This window comes from Aspergillus tanneri (genome assembly GCF_003426965.1).
Source record: "Aspergillus tanneri strain NIH1004 chromosome Unknown AapTan_1_pilon_pilon_pilon, whole genome shotgun sequence".
Classification (NCBI taxonomy): domain Eukaryota; kingdom Fungi; phylum Ascomycota; class Eurotiomycetes; order Eurotiales; family Aspergillaceae; genus Aspergillus; species Aspergillus tanneri.
Window position 1 is genome coordinate 4,265,142 of NW_022984628.1, and position 22,377 is coordinate 4,287,518.

A 22,377-nucleotide genomic window follows, 5' to 3' on the forward strand; every position below is an offset into this window, starting at 1 on the left:
AAGAGTAAATAATAAGATTAATAGATCAAAAGGGGAACTAAAACACTAATACAGGTTATACTATTATAAAAGCTCTTAATTGGCTAGTATGATGATGAGGTTGGTAGTATAATGCTCAGTGCAACATATATATTTCTTACATTATATATCATACTACTACTTCCACCAGGGTCAACCACCAAGAGCCCTAAGGCCACTAAACCTGGTGAGCTATACGGTTTTCCATGCTGCGGATTCTATATACAGCAAAATTTACCTAATTTGATGAAGGATATAGGCACATCGCGACATTTATGGGGAGAACAGCGGTAAATAATAATAATAATTTGGGATAAATCACTATTTTATGGATCTGGATTAGGAATATTTGGCAAAATTACGCAAATCAGGTTCAGGTTCCAGGTCTCAAGAGTTGGAACCTGAGTCGGACCACTTCAAGGCCTATTAGTAAATAAAAAGCAGCGAGGGGCGAGCACTAAAACAAAAAAGGAAAGACATCAAGCTGTCTAGAGAGTCCGGTACATGTGTACTCCGTATATATATGTGGTGTGTATCATTGGAATTAGGCGTCTTCTCTCCATCGACGTGGCGCTGCAACGGTATTACTTCCTCGGGTTGATTGCTTGTAAGTGGTTGGCGCCCAAAGACGATCGACCGCCCTCTCTCACCACCTCATCTTCTTCCTCCTCCTTCCTCCCTCTTTCATCCCCTTCGCATCTCCTCTGTACAAACTGACGGTCAGACATTCATTCATTTCACAATCCATTAATTAATGAATTAATGAATTAATTATTTGTTCACGGTTGACCCACTTGGCCAACCAAATCCCAAGTAACCCAATATCCGCCGCTGTCACCAGCTAAACCCGCCCAATACCCCACAGTGTCAATCCTCCTCCCCTCGTCCTCGGGCCGCATATCCTCGTCCTCAAGTATCGGCTCTTGTCATCGATCTTCGTCAGTTCACCCTGTGGATGGGAGCTCCCAGCTCCTGCCGATCTACATGATGGTTCAATCGCCCATGATCTCGTGTCCGCTTAAACAGACCAACGAAATCGATTGGATCCAGCCCCTCAAGGACTACATTCGCCAGAGTTATGGTGAAGACCCCGAACGCTACAGTCAAGAATGCGCGACTCTCAACCGCCTGCGCCAGGATATGCGAGGCGCGGGGAAGGACAGTGCGACGGGCCGCGACCTTCTCTACCGCTATTATGGGCAGCTGGAGCTGCTGGATCTGAGGTTCCCCGTGGATGAGAACCACATAAAAATCTCCTTCACCTGGTGGGTGTCCTTTTGTTTTCTCTTTTTACCATCAGCACCTCCCATATCCGAAGGCAACCGGGTGCACTAACGCTCGTGTCGACGCTATGCAACAAGCAGGTACGACGCCTTTACCCACAAGTCAACTGCACAATACTCCTTGGCCTTTGAGAAAGCCTCGATCATTTTCAACATCTCCGCCGTTCTTTCCTGTCATGCCGCCAACCAGAACCGCGCGGAGGATACGGGCCTGAAAACCGCCTATCACTCCTTCCAGGCAGCAGCGGGAATGTTTACCTACATCAACGAGAACTTTCTACATGCCCCGTCGACCGACCTGAACCGGGAGACTGTCAAGACCCTCATCAATATATCCCTCGCTCAGGGCCAGGAAGTCTTCCTTGAGAAGCAAGTGGCCGACCTGAAAAAGGCTGGTTTTCTGGCCAAACTAGCGGGCCAGGCAGCCTATCTCTATTCCCAGGCGGCGGAAGGGATTCAGGAGCATGCTAAGGGCGTATTTGAGAAGGTCTGGTTGATCGTAGTGCAGGCGAAGGCAACACACATGGTCTCGGTAGCCTCCTACTACCAGGCCCTGGCGGACAGTGAGAGTGGATCCCACGGCGTGGCTATTGCGAGGCTGCAGCTGGCGGAGAAGAACTCGACTACGGCATTGACTTGGATCAAGTCGTTTCCGTCCTCTGTTCCGCCAAATTCCAACCTGAGCTCCGAGACCGGCTCCAACCTGATGGAGATCATCAAATACCATCTGGCCAATGTGCAGGCCCGGCTCGCCACCCTCGTCAAGGATAATGATTTTATCTACCACCAGCCTGTTCCGAATGAAGCGGGCCTCTCCGCCGTTGCCAAGCTCCCAGCGGCTAAGGCCATTCCAGTCAGTGAGCTTTACCAGGGCCAAGATATCCAACGCATCATTGGGCCGGACATCTTCCAGAAACTGGTGCCCATGTCCGTCACCGAGACGGCCAGTCTCTATGACGAAGAGAAAGCCAAAATAATCCGAGCAGAGACGGAAAAGGTGGAGACTGCGAACGGGGAAATGGCCGCAAGCTTGGACTACTTAAAGCTGCCTGGCAGCTTGAACATTCTCAAGGGGGGGATGGATCAGGATATGACGGTGGATGACGACTTCAGGAAGTGGTGCCAAGAACTAGCAGGCCATGCGTCGTTCACAAAAGCGTTTGACAGTCTGCAGGAACGCAAGTCGGAGGTCCTCGCGCAGCTGGACCAATGCTCGAAGCAGCTCGATCTGGAGGAAAGTGTGTGTGAGAAGATGCGCTCCAAATATGGGGCGGACTGGAGCCAGCAGCCCAGTGTCCGACTGAACCCGACTCTCCGTGGGGATATCCGGACCTATCGAGATACTGTTAACGAAGCCAGCGCCAGCGACACCCAGCTTCTATCCACATTTCGACAGTACGAGGCAGACTTTGATGAAATGCGGTCCGCCGGGGAAACAGATGAGGCTGAGGTGCTTTTCCAGCGAGCAATGATCAAGGCTGGCTCCAAGCACGGTAAAGGGAAGAACGGACACGTCAGCCCGTACACTTCAACCGCAGAGGGGAGCTTACTAGACGACGTTTATGACGAGGGAAGTCTCTCGGTGGCAGACCAAATCGCCAGGGTCGAATCCATTTTGAAGAAACTGAACCTGGTCAAGCGGGAAAGGTCCCAGGTTTTGAAGGACCTGAAGGAGAAGGTATGCATTTCCTTGGGCGACGGCGTTTGATAAGCGACAGCTAACATTACATTTTCTAGGTTCACAATGACGACATTTCGAACGTTTTGATATTGAACAAGAAGTCGATTGCCGGGCAGGAGAGTCAGCTGTTTGAGGCAGAGTTGGAAAAGTTCCGGCCGCACCAAAACCGCCTGCTGCAGGCCAATCATAAGCAGTCTTCTTTGATGAAGGAGCTTACGAAGATCTATGGCGACCTCCTTCAGGACAAACGAGTTCGGTCCGAGCAGTCGAAATATGAAACCATCACCCGCCAACGGAACACTGTAATGGCACGGTATAAGAAAGTATACGAGGCCTTTAATGGTCTCAAGTCAGGGATAGTCCAGGCCCAGACCTTTTATGCGGAAATGACGGAAACGGTGGATAGCCTGAAGAAGAATGTCGAGACCTTCATCAACAACCGACGTTCAGAGGGGGCCCAACTTCTAGGACAGATAGAGCGGGACAAAGCGAGTGGTGCATCGGAGCAGGAAGACCGCGAGCGGGAGAAGTTGAGGCAACTGATGGAGCGCCTATCGACCGAGCCGAAGCCAACATCCACCCCTTCTGCGCCGTCGGCCGCTCCATCCAAGGTCAAATCACCTCCGCCTCCTGTGCAGGCCCCCGGGTACCCTGGCCCCGGCGTATCTTCTCCGAAGACGTCTCCGCGCTATCCGCCCGGGGGAATGCACGGTGTTCCTCTCTCTCATTCTCCAGCGCCCTATGGACAGTATATGAACCCCGCGAGTGGCGTCTCATACGTCCCGGGGCAGCCATTCCAGCAGGGAGCGGCCGCGCCTCTCTCTGAAGGCTATAACCCCATGGCATATCCATTCCCACCATCGGCTTCACCCCCACCGAATCAGCAGTTTTATTCCTCCACACCAGCCCCGTTCGGTACCTTCTCCGGTCCTACTCCTTCAACCACCCCATCTCAATTCATGCCCCAGGGATTCGTTCCGCCGCCGCCACCACCACGTCCCCAGCAAACCTCGTATCCTTCCTCGTCGGGGCCATTTCCCTCCGGCCCTGGAGGATACGCCCAGAGCAGACCATATGGCTCAAGCCAGCATCACAAGGCCCAGTCACAGTCTTCACAGTCGCACGGCCAGCCTGCCGCCTCATCTGGTGATCCCTGGGCCGGACTGAACGCTTGGAAATAGGTAAATTTTCCCAGTATACCCGGAGACTGCAAACATGAAAGTACGATAGATTTATTATTACGGCTTTTGGAAGGTGGGAAAGGGTTGCATCCAGGCGTTTTTGATCGCATTATTTTTTATTCTTCGGCTTCTCGTCCTGCTTGTTGGCTTAGCTTAGCCTGTCCCTTCTTCGTGTTTAGCTTGACCGCTCTCTTGGTTCTACAGAGCACTTGCACATTCATATTCACGCTTGGAATATTTGCGTCTGACCAGCTTGGCTTCTTTTATGTATCTATACGAAGCGAATTGAATTTCAGTGAAGTTCTCCATTTCAGGGATCTTGCTTCGTAGCTGGACATTCTAGATATTCTGATCTCAGGTATGAATTTGGAGCCTCTCCACTATTGTTTATTCTAGACAATCAATTAGCTCGGGATAGTGATATCAAGCGAGGAGAAAAGAAATGAATAGAGAGTGAGAGTCATATTAAATCAGAATACGCTAACATAAGCAATATCCATGAGTACTGTACAAGGTTGAAAAAATATGCAGAGCAATGAATGGCTCTAGTATATGGAATACACCCTCCTATCCCCAGTAATATACTGTACACGGGATACATGCAGAAACAGTGAAAAGCAGAAAAGGAACGCAGAAAGAAATAGAAAAAGAAATCCCAACATAAATGGCCAGGTAATTATAGCTCCGTCCTCAAGATACCTGCGTCCTGTTCTTGAAGTTGCTGCACCGATCTAATCAGACAATGACAATGAACATGATGCTGGTATCATGAATGTAGGCAATGTAGATTGCGGTATCGGAGCCAAGAAAAAAAAAAAAAAAAAAAAAAAAAAGTGATAGTGAGATGATGAGTAGAATGTATTCAAATCAAACCAACACCAATGGGTATCATGATAAAGGGGAGAGCGATGGGTCAAAGAAAGAGTCGAACGAATAGAGATCAATCAAATCAAAAGCAGAAATCTCTTGTCCGAACCAGAGGTCAGTCAGTCTCTTCCAGATAATTCTGGGAGAGATAAAAAAGGGGGGATTCTTCAAAGTCGAAAATGTGAAGACACAACAAAATCAGGAGAAGGCCATATTATTTTCCCCTCCGCGTACGAAGAACTAGGGCTGAAATCTCAGACGAAAGTGTCGGCCTCTTCCTTCTTCGCGAACTTTATACAAAAATCGAGCGATTGCCTCTTGCTCCGCAAGTCCGGCACTGCTGAAATGTTTACGCACCGCCAGGGCAAGTTGGTTTTTGCTCACGCGATCCTGACTGCAGATGTTGTTCAATGCGGTCTTTTCATCAATTGCATGGCGATTTTGCTGACTCGATGAATATTTAGCTGCTGTACCATTTCGGCGGTCTGTGCTGGTGTGCAGAGTCTTCTTTGTACTATTGGACCCGTTCGGTTTGGGGTCTTTGTCGGATTGAGACAAATGGGCTCTCTGGGCGGCGATGGATGTCGGTGATCGGAGGCCAATTCCTTTGGAAAGGAGGAGACGAGAGTACTCGCTGTTAAAAGCACTGGGGCAAGGCAGTTTGTAGGCGTGTCGGTAAGAATGGAGCATCTCGAGGGGCATTTCGGTCCAATGCAACTAGAGAACAGGGACAGGAAGTTAGTAACAGGAGAATTAAAAATAAAAGAAGGGAAAGAGAGAAAGACAAGCACAGTAGGCGAATAGAGGAGTAAAAGGAGACGCATATTTTTGCCTCACTACGTACCTTTGGCTGAGTGTCCGGCTCATCTCCAGCAGGGGCGCTGGTGATATTGGGAAGGTGTTTGGCCTCTCGACTTGAAACAGAGGTTGATGCAAGCGAAGTATTACCCTTGCGGCCCTTTGCCGTAGTCGTTTTATGCTCTCTAGTCGTACTGGAGCCTTCAGACCGAGAGTCATCCTGAACAGCTGTCGTGCGCTGCCGCGGGGGAGCCATAATATGAGATAACGAAACAAATGACGAGAAAGGGGGAGGAATATGAAGATAATTCGGGCTGATTAGAGGCCCAGGAAAGCAGGAAGATGTTTATTTCAGATTCCAAGCGCAATTGTCAACGGAGGGCAGATATCACCCGGACATTTCCTTGTAGACAGTAAGAAAAAGCATCAACCTGAAGAACTTTTGAGTACCGTCATGGGGCGGGCAGACGCGGCAGAATCATCGAAGCGCGACATCATCTGACGCCACATTAGGTAATATTGCTGAGTAGTTATGGACCTGTCGCCTTGATGTACTCTAGCTGAGTATAGCTGGGTCGTATTATAGCGACGATATTAAGTGCCTTGAATATGTGCAGTAAGAAAGGATGGATTGTTTCAGTCATCAAATGATATCGGTAACTACTGTCTTTATATTGTTGGATGGCTAGTGTAGACAGGGCCAAATAGGCGAGCACGATATATCTGACGGGGGCAATGCAGGTCTTTACATGGGTTGGTGGTATTTATGCTGTACTCATCCAGTCTACGCCGCTAAGTATATACCCACACCGAAATATTGGTAGATGCTAAACAAGAGTAGTAAAAACAGGTAGTATATATACTCAGATTTAGTACGCTATTGAATGTAGTAAACAGATCTCTTACTTGGGTTGCACGCAATGCCGTATCGACATACTCCTGTGATTTACAATGTATAAGGACCTTCGAGATCTTTCACACTTGTTCTACTAAAACCTACTTCACATGTAATTACCGCGTCTGGTGGACTTATTATTGTAGTGATAAGTAGTTAAGTTAGTTATTTACTAATACCTATCCGACCTGCAACCTGTTTACTAACTAGCACTACAAAGTACAGAGTAACGGGTACTTATTACATTTAGGGCATAGGGCTGGGTACTCCGTATTCCATAGGGTTGTGTGGGGCATTCTATTGATGTCAAACATTTATTATTTCGATTGATTATGACAGTCTCAACCCCATGCACGTATGAGGTATGTGGCTGATTGAATTTTCACATATATACTTGGATGGTGCCTGGCGGTATACGACAACAGCTCAAAGTACAACATCGGGGAGGCTGCAGTAGATACAGGGAAAAATCTGATTTGGCTAGGGCATTAGGCACACATCTAGAGAGCATGTAATTATTAATTTCCCTAACTCAGAATGGACACTCTCTACTCACCGCTATATTTCCGCTATGTTTAACAGTGCCTTTAAGAAAGGCAAGGGACAAAGAAAACCAATAAAGCAGGCCGTGCAGGGAACCTTAATTTCTCTCTAAGAGGTTTAGGCGGCTACTGATGAGCCGAGGTGAATAGGAAGACAGGACAGGAAAATTCACGAGTGTGTTCATAATATAGTTACATGATAGCCTAGAACAGCTAAGCATTCGCCTGTCGTTGCATGTGCAATTGCCCAGTCACAGAGTCCTCAGACCACCACGGGATTCGGGACGCACTCGGCAAAGGCAAGGGGAAAATGCTCGGGTTGAACATGCCGAGGGAATTACCTCAGTCCACGGGTCTTTTGGTCCAGAACGGATTACGGGGCTCTCGGACTGGCGTGTGAGAAAAAAAGAGGACCAGTACGGACACTCCGTCCAAAATAATACCCTAGCCCCCAATGGTGAGGGAAAAAAATCTTCACCGAGGAACCCTTTGGGGGACGGATTGGAAGGGGGCAAACCTGTGAGTCCGTTGGTTCTGACTAGTTAGTTAATAAGCTCGAAGGACCTGGTTAGGTAAGGAATTCTCTCCGCAATTCGCCCTGATAAACTACGCTGCAGCTCCGCTAGTCACAGCTTTGCCCCAGGGTGGAAGAAAGGCCAGCATTTCCCGAAATCATCCGACCACCGTATCATTCCTGCAGGAGGTTTGTCTCCGGGTCTTGTTCGTTACGTTCTGGACCACTCCATTATTCTATTTATTTACTTATTATATTTTTTTGGGGCCTTTTCACTTTTTATGTTACCCCTGGTCTCAATGAGAGACAATGCTCATCAGCTGCCAAAAAATCCATCATCAAAGTAAACAGAGACACAATTATAATGCCACGCTATTTTCCTTTCCCTGGACTTGTGATGTCCACTATCCTCAGGATTCCTAACTAATGAAGTAATCACCTCCGGATGCGGGAGATTGTCATCTAGAAACACGGCAGTGTGCGCCACTAAGGCAGGCCCATGTCTCGACTTCTGGATTAGCTGCAAATCATTACCATGACGCAATCCGGGCATCTTCCGTAGCGTTGTTACGGAGCAAATTTTATTTCCCTTTTTTTTTTTTGTTCTTTATCCTTTGTCCGCTTGGCGCTTCTGCCCCGCCCTTTTTTCGACGGCTGTCTGGCGGTCAGGGGAGGGTACTGTATACAATTTTACGCAGCATATTATCACATAGTATTACAGACAGACATATGGTTAGACCCGATATTTGCTATCTACTAAGTAGGTCCCAAAGAAACCAATAGGGTTGGTGATCCTAACCGTGCTTGGATTTGCCGTGACCATGACATGTGAAGGGATCCATCCTGTGAGGATTTTTATCACAAGCTACGCTCTAGAGTCTAGCTAGTAGCTCCCTAGGTGCTCATAGTGTCCAGCTAAAATGAAAAAATCAGGGGTAAAGAGGGGAAAGGAGGGGGAAGAAGGTAAATTTAATTTTTAACCCTTACTACCTTGAGGATGTCTGTGACTCTGTGGTAGGTGCGATATCAAATCATTCCTTAGCTCCATATATCTCAGGAGTCAGGGGGAAACCCCCCCCTCTCTCCATCGTATCTCCATTTTCTATTTCCGCAAGCTTCCTCTTCTAGCAAACACTAGTACCTTACTAAATCACTATACATCCATGCTATGGAATGCCTTGGCTTCTAATCTACAGACACCGCCGCGTGTTGATAGGGATTCTTGAACTCAAATCTGGGTGCTTTAAAGAGATAGCATCATCGGACTACGGACTAGTATTGAGCCAGGGCTAAAATGGGGGGCGGGGTCGCTGAACCTTCCCTTTCTCTGTGGCCCTTTTTTTTTTTTTTTTTCAACTTTGCCTTTTAACTTTACGGGCGACGTGTCATCGGCCAGCACAAAAGCGACCGTGGCGCCAAGCCCCTCTCCCCAGAAGTACACTGTAATTTTTTTTTGCGTACGGCAAATTACAGTATCAGCCAGCCATAAACATTAAAAATAGATAATTAAATTATTCTTACTTATACAGTGCATAGAACACTTACGATAATGGCATCTATCGTACAGCATGAGGTTCAGGTAGGAACCCATCTGGAGGAAGGGGCAATTACTCTGGGACGGTACCAAGTACCATTCTGTGGTTTCATGTTAGAGTTGCCATACCATAATCTAGACTGCCTGCGAGGTATCATTAGCAGTGGTTGTAACAGCCATAAGGTATCACTGCCTACTATCATCTACCCGGCCCGGCCCTACCGGCCAGTGCCTATTTGGGGGGACCTTGGGGTGACTCTGCTTACCCATATCAAACCTGACCAAATTATGGAGTAGTATTGTAAATGAACCCCTTGGATGAACTGCCTAATATCATGGTTATCTCCGGTCCAGCTAGAACGCTTCAAATAGAGAAAAGTCTGTAGATGATGGCCGATAGGAAACACAGCCCTGGGCATTGCATTCCCACCAATAATCAGAACACATGGCCGAATTGGGGCGTCCCAGTAATAAACCAATTGATGACTATCTACTAATTAAAGCATCCATCCGACTTCCGGAAACACGGCCCCGCATAACCTGGGGGCGCGGCTGTGAGGCCTGTGAATCAGTGATATCAGCGTGGTGCGTTTCCTGTCGTTTCATTGGTCAAGATCAACCGTTCCAGAAGTTTGTGGATACCTAGATCGCTAGGCTTGGCGCCTTGTGGGGGTATTCTCAGTGCGTGTGGTTAAGACCAATACGGACGTGGAGGATACCTTACCCGGCCCTCGCAATAAGATACTAACGATGGGAGGGTAAGTATTGTACCACTGGCCATACACCACGTACTGCGTATTAATCTATCTGAGGGTTCGAGCATCCTGCTCAGCTGCAGCTACTCCGCGGGACGAACCCTACCCAATTGATAAGCATTTCCTACGAGAAGTGGCTTTCAGCTCTCAGTCCCCTATGCCAATAGCTCATATTTAGAGCTACGCATCGGGAGATCTATTCCTGAGATTCGTAATTTACCTTCTAGGAAGGAAGCCTTCCCCAGATTCCGGCCCCGCACATCGGAAATGTCTCCATTACACCACAAAGGGAGGTGAGAGAAAGACGTTTCCAGTCACTAGGCAATACATGAAAAATAATGCGTACCTCTTACCAATTTGACACTCAGACCAGGACATGATCCTCGCTCCGGATGATTGTGTTAGTATGGGTTAGGGTAGCAAGGTAACGCCATTGGCCACGGATTTGGTGTTCAAGTGTCCCGGAGACGAAAACAGGCTATTAATACTGGTAGTTGGGTCACATTGTCAACATTCTTGGCTCGAGCACGTCATGACACCATCTGAAAGATGCTTTTACTTGGCAAATAGTCGCAACGCATTGTTGCTTTCAGCCCAACTGTATGTAGGTAGTACAAGACTGTTATTAGTAACAGCTTAGCGGATCAGGAGGTTCTCTTATGAGTGGCTTCTTGAGATCTGTGCAACCGCATCTAACCACCAGCACGATTACAATGATATCAGTTGGAGAGACGAATATAGAAAGAAGCGAAGGGGTTTGAGGGGGAGAATTACACCAACATTGAATTGCATATAGATACCATATTATGACAAGTTTACAAGCTGCGGGGGTCGTAAGATACTCCGTAGACTGAAACAGTAAAACTTACTATGCTGCTGGAAATGTGGTCAGCGTTTGTTCTGGAACCTCCACCATTGTAGCCGCTGCTGGAGTTCATCCAACCCAAGATCAGGCGCATATGTTGACAGAAATCACGTCATTCGAGACGAGTGCCTTTCCGCTAGGTCCCCAGCTCCTGATGTAGGCCACGAAGCGAAAGGGCCAAACAGCACGTACAATGGCCGCTGTTTGACACCATCGGCTTAGCACACAGTATTGTAAAATATACCCCACACAACGGCCTCGCACTAAACATTCCGTCTTCGATGCATATCCCAGATGCTTGTCTGTTGCTCTATACACGATCAACCACCATGTACAGCCCTATCAAATTTGATTGCGAACCAGAAAATGGGAGGATCTCCATGAATGCATCAGTGGCATCTGATTCAGTTGGTGATACACATAGATGCTGCCAAAAAGACAGCCCCCGAAATGACATGCGCGAATCTTGTCCTCCGCTTCAAAAAAGGGAGGCAATGACTCTGAGACAATGCACGCAGGCAACGAGCCTTCGTCCATCAACTAGTCGTCGCTGTTCCCAAGTAGTATTCGTATACTAATAATGCTAGTAAGAGGAGATATGATTCCATTATCCCAAAGTGGGGTAACAGGGAGTATGGATGTACTGCTTAAGCGAGAGGGAACATTCGTGGCCAGTTACGGATAAACGGCTCCAGGAAGACTTGGCGCCTAGGTGATCGCCAACTGAAAAACTCAAGAAAATATTGATTGTGTATACATTCTTCGGCTTTTATCCTCTAACTTTCTTCCCTCCCCCCCCCCCCTCTTTTTTTTTTCCGCCAAGTGCACGGCTAACAACTTGCAGGACAGGAATGTTAGCGCCAAGAAGACAAAGAGAGCGACAGAAGATTGAAAGGGACGAACCTGCCACCGAAGCAAACCGCCAATTTTACCAGGCGGAATGCAAATAAATTCTGTGACGCCGAGGATAGCCCATTTGCTGTGTGTAGGCTTGTTAGATCGGAGTGTAGATCATCGCGGGGAAGATCTTCAGCCTACCCCAAATCTACCCAGTAGCGCCCCTTCTGGCAACCGTAACCTTGGGGGGATGAGATGAAAAGCATGCAGCGGGCAAGAAATTAAAAAGAGAAATTCGGATTTCTTGTATTTTCTTATCTATCCCAACCGCTTAATGGTATGTAAGGAAAGGGAAGTACGATCGATTTGTGTTTTGTGCGAGGGGTAAGAAAGAATATGGGTTAGATTATTATTGTCATTATTATTATTACTACATATTATTATATTACTATAATTAATATGATCGCATAACTGGGATCATAGTAGATCCTCTACTTGGGTTGGATCAATGTACCTGGAGCCCGGGACAGGATCTGCTTTAAACCACGTAATGACAACGATACTGATGTGCCTCTATTTTGTCTTTATATAATATTATGATATAATATCTCTAGTAAGTTAGGCTTGCTAACAATGAACTATAAATATTACAAATCAGAAATTGGGGTTCAACTCCATCAGCCAACCTGACGCGTAACAGCATATTCATTCACAGTTGCCTATCTATATTTGGGCCGCACTCCGTGGGAATTACTTATTCAGTTCACACCACGAAGGCGCCTGGCTCGTACCCCCGTGGCAGGAGCATTCATGTTTTAGCCTGAAACCCCCGGGGTGAGGGACAGACGCCAAACAATACCCTAGGCGTGCCAATTACGTACTTGGGTACTGGTACCTGCGTGTTAACTACAGACTTGGGGGCCTACCGAGGCGGAATTCCTGGTGGCTTCTCGGCAATCGAACCCGCATCAACTGTCATACGACACGTACTCAATTGTTTTTCTTCTTCTTTTGAAATTCTTCCAGTGTGTTATGATGCCTAGAGTGAAGGGTGATCATATATGAATTTGATGCTCGTAGCCTGCTTGTTATCTACATGACCTCACCAGAAATACTACCAAGTAGAATCATTAGCATACTAGTTAGGTACGTATCTTAAATCTGGGTCTATATGTTAATCTGTATAGTACTTTTGTTTTGTCTTATCTGGGAGATTTTATTAGCTGCCTTCCCCCCTCCTCGAATTTCTTGGGAAATTAACGCCATCCCATTCCTCATCATCTAAGGATCTATTCTGGGCTAAAGGGGGGCGCGAACTACTACGCGCCTGCGGAGCAAAGTCACAATGCGACATCTGCTGATCGGACCGTCCGTCAGCCGATTTTATCCTATCAGGGCAAGAGGAGCCGTCACGATATCACGTACTCTGTCCCTAGACAGTCCGCAGGTGGGGGCCCTCCCTGGGGCTCTGACTTCTGAGATAACATCATCCGGGAAGCTCAATTTCCAGGGGGGCGAGCTGAGGACGGATGAGCACTCACATTGTTCCAGTTGTTGCATCCTATTGCACTCGCAGGCAACCCCGCCAATAGAAGAGAAGACCAGTTTAAAATTTATAACCGCAATAACCAGCAATATCTTTACCAATTTAATGACTTCTCAATGGCGCGATCGCTCAGCAATTCATGTTACCTTAGTACTTGCCCCCGGTCGGCGCGATCCTGATCTGCCACTAGAAGTCAATCAAGACGGCCGCGTGCATTTTGTCCATTTTCCTGGATCTCAATACGTACGGCAAAGTAGGGATGTGCATATTTTCTCCCTTTTGCCCTTTTCTCTATAGAGCCGAGAAATACTTACGTGATCCTATCTCCATATTGCCGGGGATACCCACTGGATATCCAACCCTTGCATAGTACTTTCCCTCCTTTCAGTTTAAATAAAAAAAAAAAAAAAAAAAACCACTGAACTCTCCATGACTGTTGTTTATACTACCTAAGAGCAAAGAGAAGATGCGAGAGCATAACGTAATTCATCAATGCATAATTAATAGTATCTTTTGCGAGAATTCGTGGCAGTACCCCGTACGGTCCACAATATTCATTACATATTTTTAGGCTGGGTAGATTCGTTGCCGAGGCTGAATCTTTCGTTATCCTGCCAGCGCCGGTCATCGGTGTTGTCCGAATGTTTGCTCGGTTTATGAATCAAAAATGGCACCGACTATCTTGATTAGGTATCTATTGCTCATTGGACTGCACCATAGTTGCTAAAGTACGGAGTTTGAAGATATGAGCACTACCTGGGGGAAGTCATTCCGAGCAATGCATTAGTAGGCTGTGGAATCTGGGGATTGTGGAGTTCATTTCCCGATTCTCCTTGATTAACCGCGATTTTTCCTTTCCCCTCTTCTCCCTTATTATTTTATTTAGTTTTCATAATTTCTCTTATTCAAAAAAATAAAAAATAAAAAAAAGGGGGACGGTTTGATAATCAGTGCTTGAGAGAATTGCCGTATCGAATAATTTGGATTGTTTAAGACTATTGCTAGAATATGTGCTTGCATCACCTGGGCGGCTAATGAGATATGTGGTCCGGAAAACCGAGAATAGGAAAACCCGGTCGTGCGGCTGCACAACACTGAGAACACGTCCTAATATTTCCCAATATGGTCTTCTTATCGGCCCTCGGCCATGGATAGAGTGGTTCTTGAATAGATAATCGCAACCGTGATCCGATTATACTCAGATGTCTAGGGCGAAAACATGTGACTCGCTATCATAAGATTTTCGATGCCGCTTCATGGTTTTACAATGTTTGTTTTCGCTCAATAGGAACCGTTCCGGATAATTTTCGTGGACTCCGAATCAACCAGTGGTTGCAGGAGCAGCCTCATCGGACATTCTCGACCGATGATGAATGATGAAGTATTGGATCTCCCCCATCGTATGACTGGGGATGCAAAGCGCTGCTTGCTCTGCATTAACAGACAACCGACCTATGATCGACGCAATCCGTCACACCTACGAGTATTTTCTTTCATTTGACAACGGACCCTTTTCCCTTTTTCCTGCTTGAATATACTACTTATCTCCGTATCCAACCAACAAACAGCCTGCGACGGTCGAGCAAGCTGGTCGAGACCGGTGGTCTTGAATCTTGATATTCTGTTGAATAACCTTTCCCCGGTTATGCCCCAGGAAACGACCGATAAGAACAACAGATTAAAAAGGTTTTTTCGTTTTGGAGTTGCTATCACCTCATTTCATCATCATCACTACTCAAAGTGTTATCATCATCCCCCGTATTGAGGGGGCCACCCTCCATGTTTTTTCCACCCTCTCTCCATTCGACCGCATCATGCCTGCCTACCAATACAGTGATGGCCTCATATGGTGAATTCATCGTCGCATTGATTCCAGAAATGCCTCACATTACTCCCCTCCAAAATCACCACAGTTACATAAATCTCCCGCTCTTGGCCATTATGTAATTTCTCCATATCTGCCTATCTGTTCCTCCAGATCATCCGCGATACCCGGTTCGAAACTGTTAGTACGGAATGTTCGTTACCATTACCAATATTACTTGAGGTATGAGGAATAATTCCTTACCACTCAGTCAGTGAGCGATACGGGGCACGCACTTCTCCAGGCCACACAGCCACTTCTGCAGTTCCAGTTTCTACTCTGTAATCCCCATCAATTTTTAGCACGCCCCACAGTTTTTTTTTTTTTTTTTTTAACTCTCTTGGTGTCTTCCGGTCAGTAGTTGCTCCGTAGTGGCTCGAATTATTTTTTTTTTTATCATACACACCCTGCACATTTGATGGACGATTTGGAGTGGTTGACGCCCTCAAGGCTACTAGGTAGCAAATTAGGTAGGATGCCATATTTGCATTGTGAGATAAAAATAAGATAAATTTTCTTTGTACTGCGTAGACAAGGAATTTAAAACGAAGAAAAAGAAATTACCAAAAAGAAAGAATATTTCCCCACTGAAAATCCTCTTGGGAGAATCTCCAGCCGATCTAGGATGAGCACGTTCTTTTTTTTTTTTTCTTTTTTTGCCCCCCAATATTCCTCCCCACACATAGTATTTAGATTTTTTTATGAATTTTTTTTTCCCTTCCCTCCCTTCTGTTCGCCGATTCCGATATTCCCCCCTCTCCTAACACTCTTCTTTCTCCCCTCCCCCGAGTTCCGTTTCTTTATTATTCCCCTCCATTCCTCACTTTATCTTTTCCGACTCTCCTTTTATTTCTTCCTCTCCCCAGATCAACTTCTCCAGATTTTTCATCTTGTCTCCCATCTCTCGAAGTTCATTGTTCGATATCGTTCGCCCTGACTCGCTATTCACCCCATCCCGGCTCTTATCCGCCGCCGATTCTATATCCCTGCTCCATTCTGTCTATCCCTTCCCCTCGTCTGAGGAATCTTGCTCATCGTCACATTTCTTGGATTGCTTGGGATTCTTCTTGCCACACCACTATCGCTTTGCTGTGAGGGTTTTGGTTCCTTGAGGTATCATTCCTTCATCTGCCAAGATTTGAACGTCTTGAGTGTCTGTCACCTTGCCTCGGCTCTTCATCCCTGCAGAACGTGCAATCCTTTCAAAATTTAGTCGTCTCACCTTGGACTGTCTCCCACGGAGTTGAATTAGGACGAGCTTCACATGCCGTCACCGGCCGCTCCAGTAGATTTTTCCAATCTGCTGAATCCCCAGAACAACGCAACCAGTTCCACACCACCTACACCGGTGGACAGTTCCAAATCTCCTTCCACTCCGTCGAGTACTAAATCTAATTCAAATATGGCGTCGTCTGTGAGCCTACTGCCTCCGCTGATGAAGGGTGCTCGTCCCGCGACAGAAGAAGTACGCCAGGATCTTCCCCGGCCATACAAATGCCCTCTTTGCGATCGTGCTTTCCATCGCTTGGAGCATCAGACCAGACATATCCGTACTCATACAGGCGAGAAACCGCACGCTTGTCAATTCCCTGGCTGCACCAAGCGCTTCAGTCGATCCGATGAGCTCACGCGCCATTCGAGAATCCACAACAATCCAAACTCCCGGAGGAGTAATAAGGCACAACACCTAGCTGCTGCTGCTGCCGCTGCTGCCGGGCAAGATAATTCCATGACTAACAATTCGGGATCAATGATGCCTCCTCCGAGCAAACCTATCACTCGGTCCGCCCCTGTTTCGCAAGTCGGCTCTCCCGACGTATCCCCACCTCATTCGTTCTCAAACTATGCTGCTCATATGCGCTCGAATCTGGGACCTTATGCTCGCAATAGTGAACGGGCATCGTCTGGAATGGATATCAACTTACTTGCCACGGCCGCGTCTCAGGTTGAGCGCGATGAGAATTTCGGCTTCCACACCGGCTCGCGAAACCATATGTTCGGTTCACGTCACCATACCAATGGACGCCTGCCTTCGCTGTCTGCATATGCACTTTCCCATAGCATGAGCCGCTCGCATTCGCACGAAGAAGATGATACTTACTCTCATCGTGTCAAACGCTCGAGACCTAACTCCCCCAACTCAACTGCACCATCTTCGCCCACTTTCTCTCATGATTCCCTCTCTCCTACCCCGGACCATACGCCTCTGGCTACTCCCGCTCACTCCCCGCGGTTGAGACCCCTAGGCTCCAGCGAACTGCATTTGCCATCGATCCGTCATCTGTCGCTTCACCACACACCTGCTTTGGCCCCAATGGAGCCACAGCCGGAGGGACCTAACTATTACAGCCCTAGCCAGGCTCATGTTGGTCCCAGTATCAGCGATATCATGTCCAAACCTGATGGAACGCAGCGCAAACTTCCTGTACCCCAAGTTCCTAAAGTGGCTGTACAGGACATGTTGAATTCTTCCACTGGATTCTCTTCGGTTTCCTCATCCACCGCCAATTCTGTTGCAGGTGGAGATCTGGCAGATCGTTACTAGACTGATTTGCCACACTACCCTTTACGTGTAAAAACTTGGATTCAAAAGATTCATACGCGCTACGAAACGAATAGACTTGTGCATTTATAGTGTGGTTCATGGGCATCATTGGTGTCGGGTGACTTGGTTCTTTGTTCAAATACATTTTGCGAGGCGTCCTCACTGATAGACGGATGGAGTATCCTTGACGTTTTTTTTTTTTTTTTTCCCCAAACGCACCTTGTTAAGTCGTCTTATTTATTCTGGCTACATTTCGTTTTCATTTTCATATTTATATATCACCTTCTCTCCCATCTTTCCTTATGTCTTTTATTTTGAAAACTACACTCTACTGTTCCAATCAGAACTTGCTCTTCAGCCTCTACTATTTTGTTCTCCTCCCCAAGATGGCGGGCTAGATAATTTTCACAGATTTATTTCCTTCAATAATGCTTTTGTCTACTATAGAGGACGAAGGTTTCAAAAATCCAAAAGTTTCGATCGCATCTTCATGTTTTTGTAGTCACAAGCCATTATTAGTACTTAAGGTAGTACTAATCGTATCACTTGGGCATGTCACCATCTCCCGCCTCGGAAGTGTGATCAACGGAGTGATGGGCAATCATTGAGCTTGGTTCATGAGACCACATGACGAGGTCACTCACACCGATTCTCTAGGCACCATGTGGTCACCTTAACCAAGTAGTAGATTTGCCTTGTGGATGGAGGTGCGGAGTTTAAATACAAATCTTCAAGAGTCCCGGCTGGCTCAAATGGGTAAGTCCGAGTGTATTGTTGTATCCGTACTGTACCATCATCACTCTTTAAGGCAGAGAGGCCCAAATCAAACAAAAGGATTTCGTTTGGGTGAACAAACCAAAAAAAAATAAAAAAAAATTAAAAAAAAAAGAAAAGAAAAGAAAAGAAAAGAAAAAGAAAAGACAAAAAAAGGTCAACATCCCTGCTGCGATGGTTTTCAACTGGATATCAATCTCGTCTCTGGCCATTGGATACCTTACGGATTTCTTCTTAGTCTCACATGCTCGCTCCTGGGGCTTAAATCACCATATGTCGACCAACTTCCCCTCCCTCTCAACGGGACCGATTCAGATTGTGCTCCAGATGGATTCTCTCTTCTTGCCGTAGCCAACTTTGGTTTGCTAAGGCAAGGACCACTCTAAGCTTGAGACAGAGATTACCTGTTCATTTGCCGCTGGGGTTTCGAGAAGCAAAAAGGTAACAAGATGAGATCCAGCCCTCCTTTGTTTCCCATCTCAGAACACGGCCAGTTGCGCATGGGAGTACTAGTACTATGATAGCAACTATGGCTTGGACTACCCTCTTACTCGCCACTCACAGACTAAGAATATGAAGCAGGTCCATAAAAAGTTTCTCGGATCGAATAGCACCGCTTCTTGGAGCTTCTAGCACACTCCTCCTATCAGTCAGGGCTCGCTCTAGCCAGAGCGAGGTATGATATTTCATCGTAGTGTGGGAGGGAATATCCACGAAAATATGCCTCCATTAACGGACGTCCCATCTCTATCGAGCAATAGTGCATCCGAAGTCTCACCAAGGAGCTTGTCCTTGGATACAAGATGGGCATCAGGTATCGCGGGCCATGATATTCTGGAGGATGATGGTACGGGAGCACTTGTCATTCCCTCCCATCAGACTCGTCTTTCTCAGCATGTATACATCTGCCTCTTTCATGTCCTTGACTGCCACCGCACCTTCGATGATTTTGATGAATGGAGGACCCATGTTTACAGCCACTTTCGAACACATGAGCCCCCCCCCACAGCTCGTTGCCCTCAGTGTCCAGAAGTACGATTCAGCGATACTCCCGACCACAAGGCCTGGGATCTCATGCTCGACCATGTGGCTCTAGCCCACTATCAGCAGGGCCAAAGTCTCGCTGGTAGCCGACCAGATTTTGAATTGATGCAGTATCTTTATCACCTACGCATCATCAGCGTTGATCAGTTTAAAGTGATGCAATTGCCACCACCACCATCTAGTCCTGCATACCACCGATCACAGGAACCCGTCCGGGCGAATATTGGCTCTTCAGACGAACCATACTGCGCTCCGTACAGTCGACGACGAGAGGAAAGAATGCGGGGCCAACGTCGTGGGGTCAGCGTTGCATGAACGAGCGATTGTATCCCTTGCAGGGGCTTTGGTTGAGCAATCCCTTACCTGCCATTGCAAAATGTCAACACATCCTCATGAACACTACCTATTCATCTACTCTTTCTCTACCTCTCTCTCGCTTTCGAAATTTTGGTCATATTCATTCTTTGTCATGTTATCCCCAGAGACCTTCTCTGCTTTTGTTTTTATGAATGATCTGGAAAGGAGGTTACCAGTTGATGTAAACAGGTGCGGGACATGCTGTTGAAGTGGCAGATAGGACTTCTTCCGATGAATTTTGTAGTATTATATGTTTTGGTGATACGTTATTAGTCCGAAAAAGGGATATATTTTTCACATGCTTTCATCGAGCACTTCCATGAGGAGGACAAATATCTTGCTGTACATCAGTAAGTCGTTGGGGATTTCTGGAGCTGGAAATGACCGTTCTTTTCCTTGGAGGATGTTCTACTGATCTACAGTGCGGGCACTCGTTGAGTCTTCATTTTTCAATACATTTCATTCCCTTGCCTATATACCTGAGGGGAGTACGTTGGTAGGTGCTTTCTAAGAGCATATTCGCAAGGAATAGGTTCAATTAGGGTGAATTATGTAGAATAGTTTGCTCCTACTTCTACTTCCTCTTCGCTTTTATTAAAAATTGTCTTTTTGGTCACATGCACAATCAGCCAATATGCTAAAATCCCCGCGTATGGCCATACAGGCTCCACTGGAACCTCAACTGTAGACTCAGTTGATCTGTAAAACGAACAAGTTTGAATAAATCCAAGCTTAGTATAATTCTAATTGCTCAGGAGCAACCGCTATTATCCGGCAGTAACGCTCTATTGATGCTCTACATCTGCACCATATTTCGGAGTTAACAAACAGAACAAACACGTCTTATCCCAAAGCAGCAAGCCTTAAGTCCAATCCAAACGCATCTCATTCCCATCACCGGCATTATCAACCTTGAATTACCCGCGCTTTGATATCAATCATTGCAGTATGAGAGCATATCAAGCTCAATCCATTCTTTAAAAATTCCTCATTACCAAAAATTTGTTTCTCGATCCATATCCCCCGCCATTGTCAAATAACGGAACCCTTACCTGTTCACCAGTCTGCTACAATCCAACCGCACTAGCTTTCTTGCGCCTTATAAAGCATGGAACGACATTCAATCAATGATCCTCCTGCTGGTCCCCAGCAGCAAGGAAATGCGCCCCCGGGGTTCCCCCCGCAGCAGAATAACAATGTGCTGGGATCGATGACGCATGGTCCGCCGCAATTGCCACCGCAGATGTTCACCACTGCTGCTCAGTTGTTGGATTTAACAGATAGTATGTTTTTCTTTTATTTTTCTCTCTTTTTTTTTTCTCGATGTTATAGATTTATATATCTCCCGTCTGAAACGGGTTGTGGGTTTCCATGGCTAACCGGCGTAAAGAGAAACTCGTTCTGGTTTTGCGCGACGGGAGAAAATTGATCGGAGTGTTGAGAAGTTGGGATCAATTCGGTATGGGATATCTGATACAGTTTAACGTCGCCTATCTAACGCGATCCCGCCTTCGATGTCTATAGCGAACCTTGTTCTTCAAGATACCATCGAGCGAATGTATGCTGGGAACCTTTATGCCGATATCCCGCGAGGCATCTTCCTTGTCCGAGGAGAGAATGTGTTGCTACTTGGTGAAATTGTATGTATCGTTTGGCTCTCGTTTTATTTCTGGACGTTTTTTTTTTTTTGTTGTTTTTTTCTTTTCTTTTCTTTTTTTTGGCGTCATGCGCTGACTTGAATGTAGGACCTTGATAAGGAAGACGATATCCCAGCGAGTGTTCAAAGAGCCACAATCCAAGAAGTTTTTGAGCTGAAAAAAAGAAAGAAGATGCAGAGCGGAAAACGGGCGATAAGAAACGTCAAAACAAATTACAGTGTCTTGGGTTCGAGCCCGAACACAGCGGAGAGATTCTGTTTTAGGCGTCGAACCTAAGCTTTCCGTCTGGCGCCTTTTGTCTGTATCATTGATCCAGACGATTAATTGGGCTGGTTCAACCCAACTGGCTGTGTATAGAGAGCCATCCGGCTCTCGAGTGTGATTGGTGGTCCGAGACTAAATGAGAACGTTCTTTGGACCCCCGCGTTGATGCCAGACTTGTTTCGCCCTCAGCCCTTTACACTTTAAAAGCCCAAAGTGTGGATGCATTGGGTGAAGATTCGATTTCTTTTGGGCCGAGTAACCGGTCGTGTCATTGCTCTGGCAGTGTCATTCGGCCCCTACAGGATGGTAAAGGTTGATAATCATGAAGATACTGCCTGTTTGTGAAGCCCGTCAATAAGCTGGAGGTTGATGGTTATGGTTGATGATCACTATGTCTTATTATGCCACTGTCCCTATTTCTTTCTCTATTTCTTGTATTCCAATCCATCGACATGAACTAGTAGCTTGATGCTACTGTCCGAGAAGTCTAGACATCGCACTTTAGGATAAAAATATGAGTTTATATCACAGTAAATGCACCCAAGAGACTAGCCA

The 22,377-nt window shown here is 46.7% G+C and overlaps 5 protein-coding genes across 5 annotated transcripts; 4 read left to right on the forward strand and 1 right to left on the reverse strand.

Annotated features, from left to right (window-relative positions):
* Positions 1–1,005: 1,005 nt before the first annotated feature.
* On the forward strand, positions 1,006–4,163 carry bro1 (putative signal transduction protein BroA; the record flags this gene model as incomplete). Its single annotated transcript, XM_033568069.1, has 3 exons — positions 1,006–1,283; positions 1,383–2,979; positions 3,039–4,163. 3 exons carry the CDS (start codon positions 1,006–1,008, stop codon positions 4,161–4,163), a joined length of 3,000 nt encoding a protein of 999 aa, XP_033430064.1.
* Positions 4,164–5,270: 1,107 nt separating this feature from the next.
* On the reverse strand, positions 5,271–6,084 carry ATNIH1004_003392 (uncharacterized protein; the record flags this gene model as incomplete). Its single annotated transcript, XM_033568070.1, has 2 exons — positions 5,271–5,747; positions 5,875–6,084. The coding sequence occupies 2 exons, from the start codon at positions 6,082–6,084 to the stop codon at positions 5,271–5,273; spliced, it is 687 nt and encodes a 228-aa protein (XP_033430065.1).
* Positions 6,085–16,444: 10,360 nt separating this feature from the next.
* Positions 16,445–17,725, forward strand: ATNIH1004_003393 (C2H2-type zinc finger protein; the record flags this gene model as incomplete). The annotated part of the gene is made up of 1 exon (XM_033568071.1): positions 16,445–17,725. The coding sequence occupies one exon, from the start codon at positions 16,445–16,447 to the stop codon at positions 17,723–17,725; it is 1,281 nt and encodes a 426-aa protein (XP_033430066.1).
* A 1,494-nt stretch (positions 17,726–19,219) lies between these two features.
* On the forward strand, positions 19,220–19,858 carry ATNIH1004_003394 (uncharacterized protein; the record flags this gene model as incomplete). The annotated part of the gene is made up of 1 exon (XM_033568072.1): positions 19,220–19,858. One exon carries the CDS (start codon positions 19,220–19,222, stop codon positions 19,856–19,858), a length of 639 nt encoding a protein of 212 aa, XP_033430067.1.
* Positions 19,859–21,008: 1,150 nt separating this feature from the next.
* LSM1 (U6 snRNA-associated Sm-like protein LSm1) lies at positions 21,009–21,834 on the forward strand (the record flags this gene model as incomplete). The annotated part of the gene is made up of 4 exons (XM_033568073.1): positions 21,009–21,183; positions 21,291–21,359; positions 21,425–21,540; positions 21,646–21,834. The coding sequence occupies 4 exons, from the start codon at positions 21,009–21,011 to the stop codon at positions 21,832–21,834; spliced, it is 549 nt and encodes a 182-aa protein (XP_033430068.1).
* Positions 21,835–22,377: the final 543 nt, after the last annotated feature.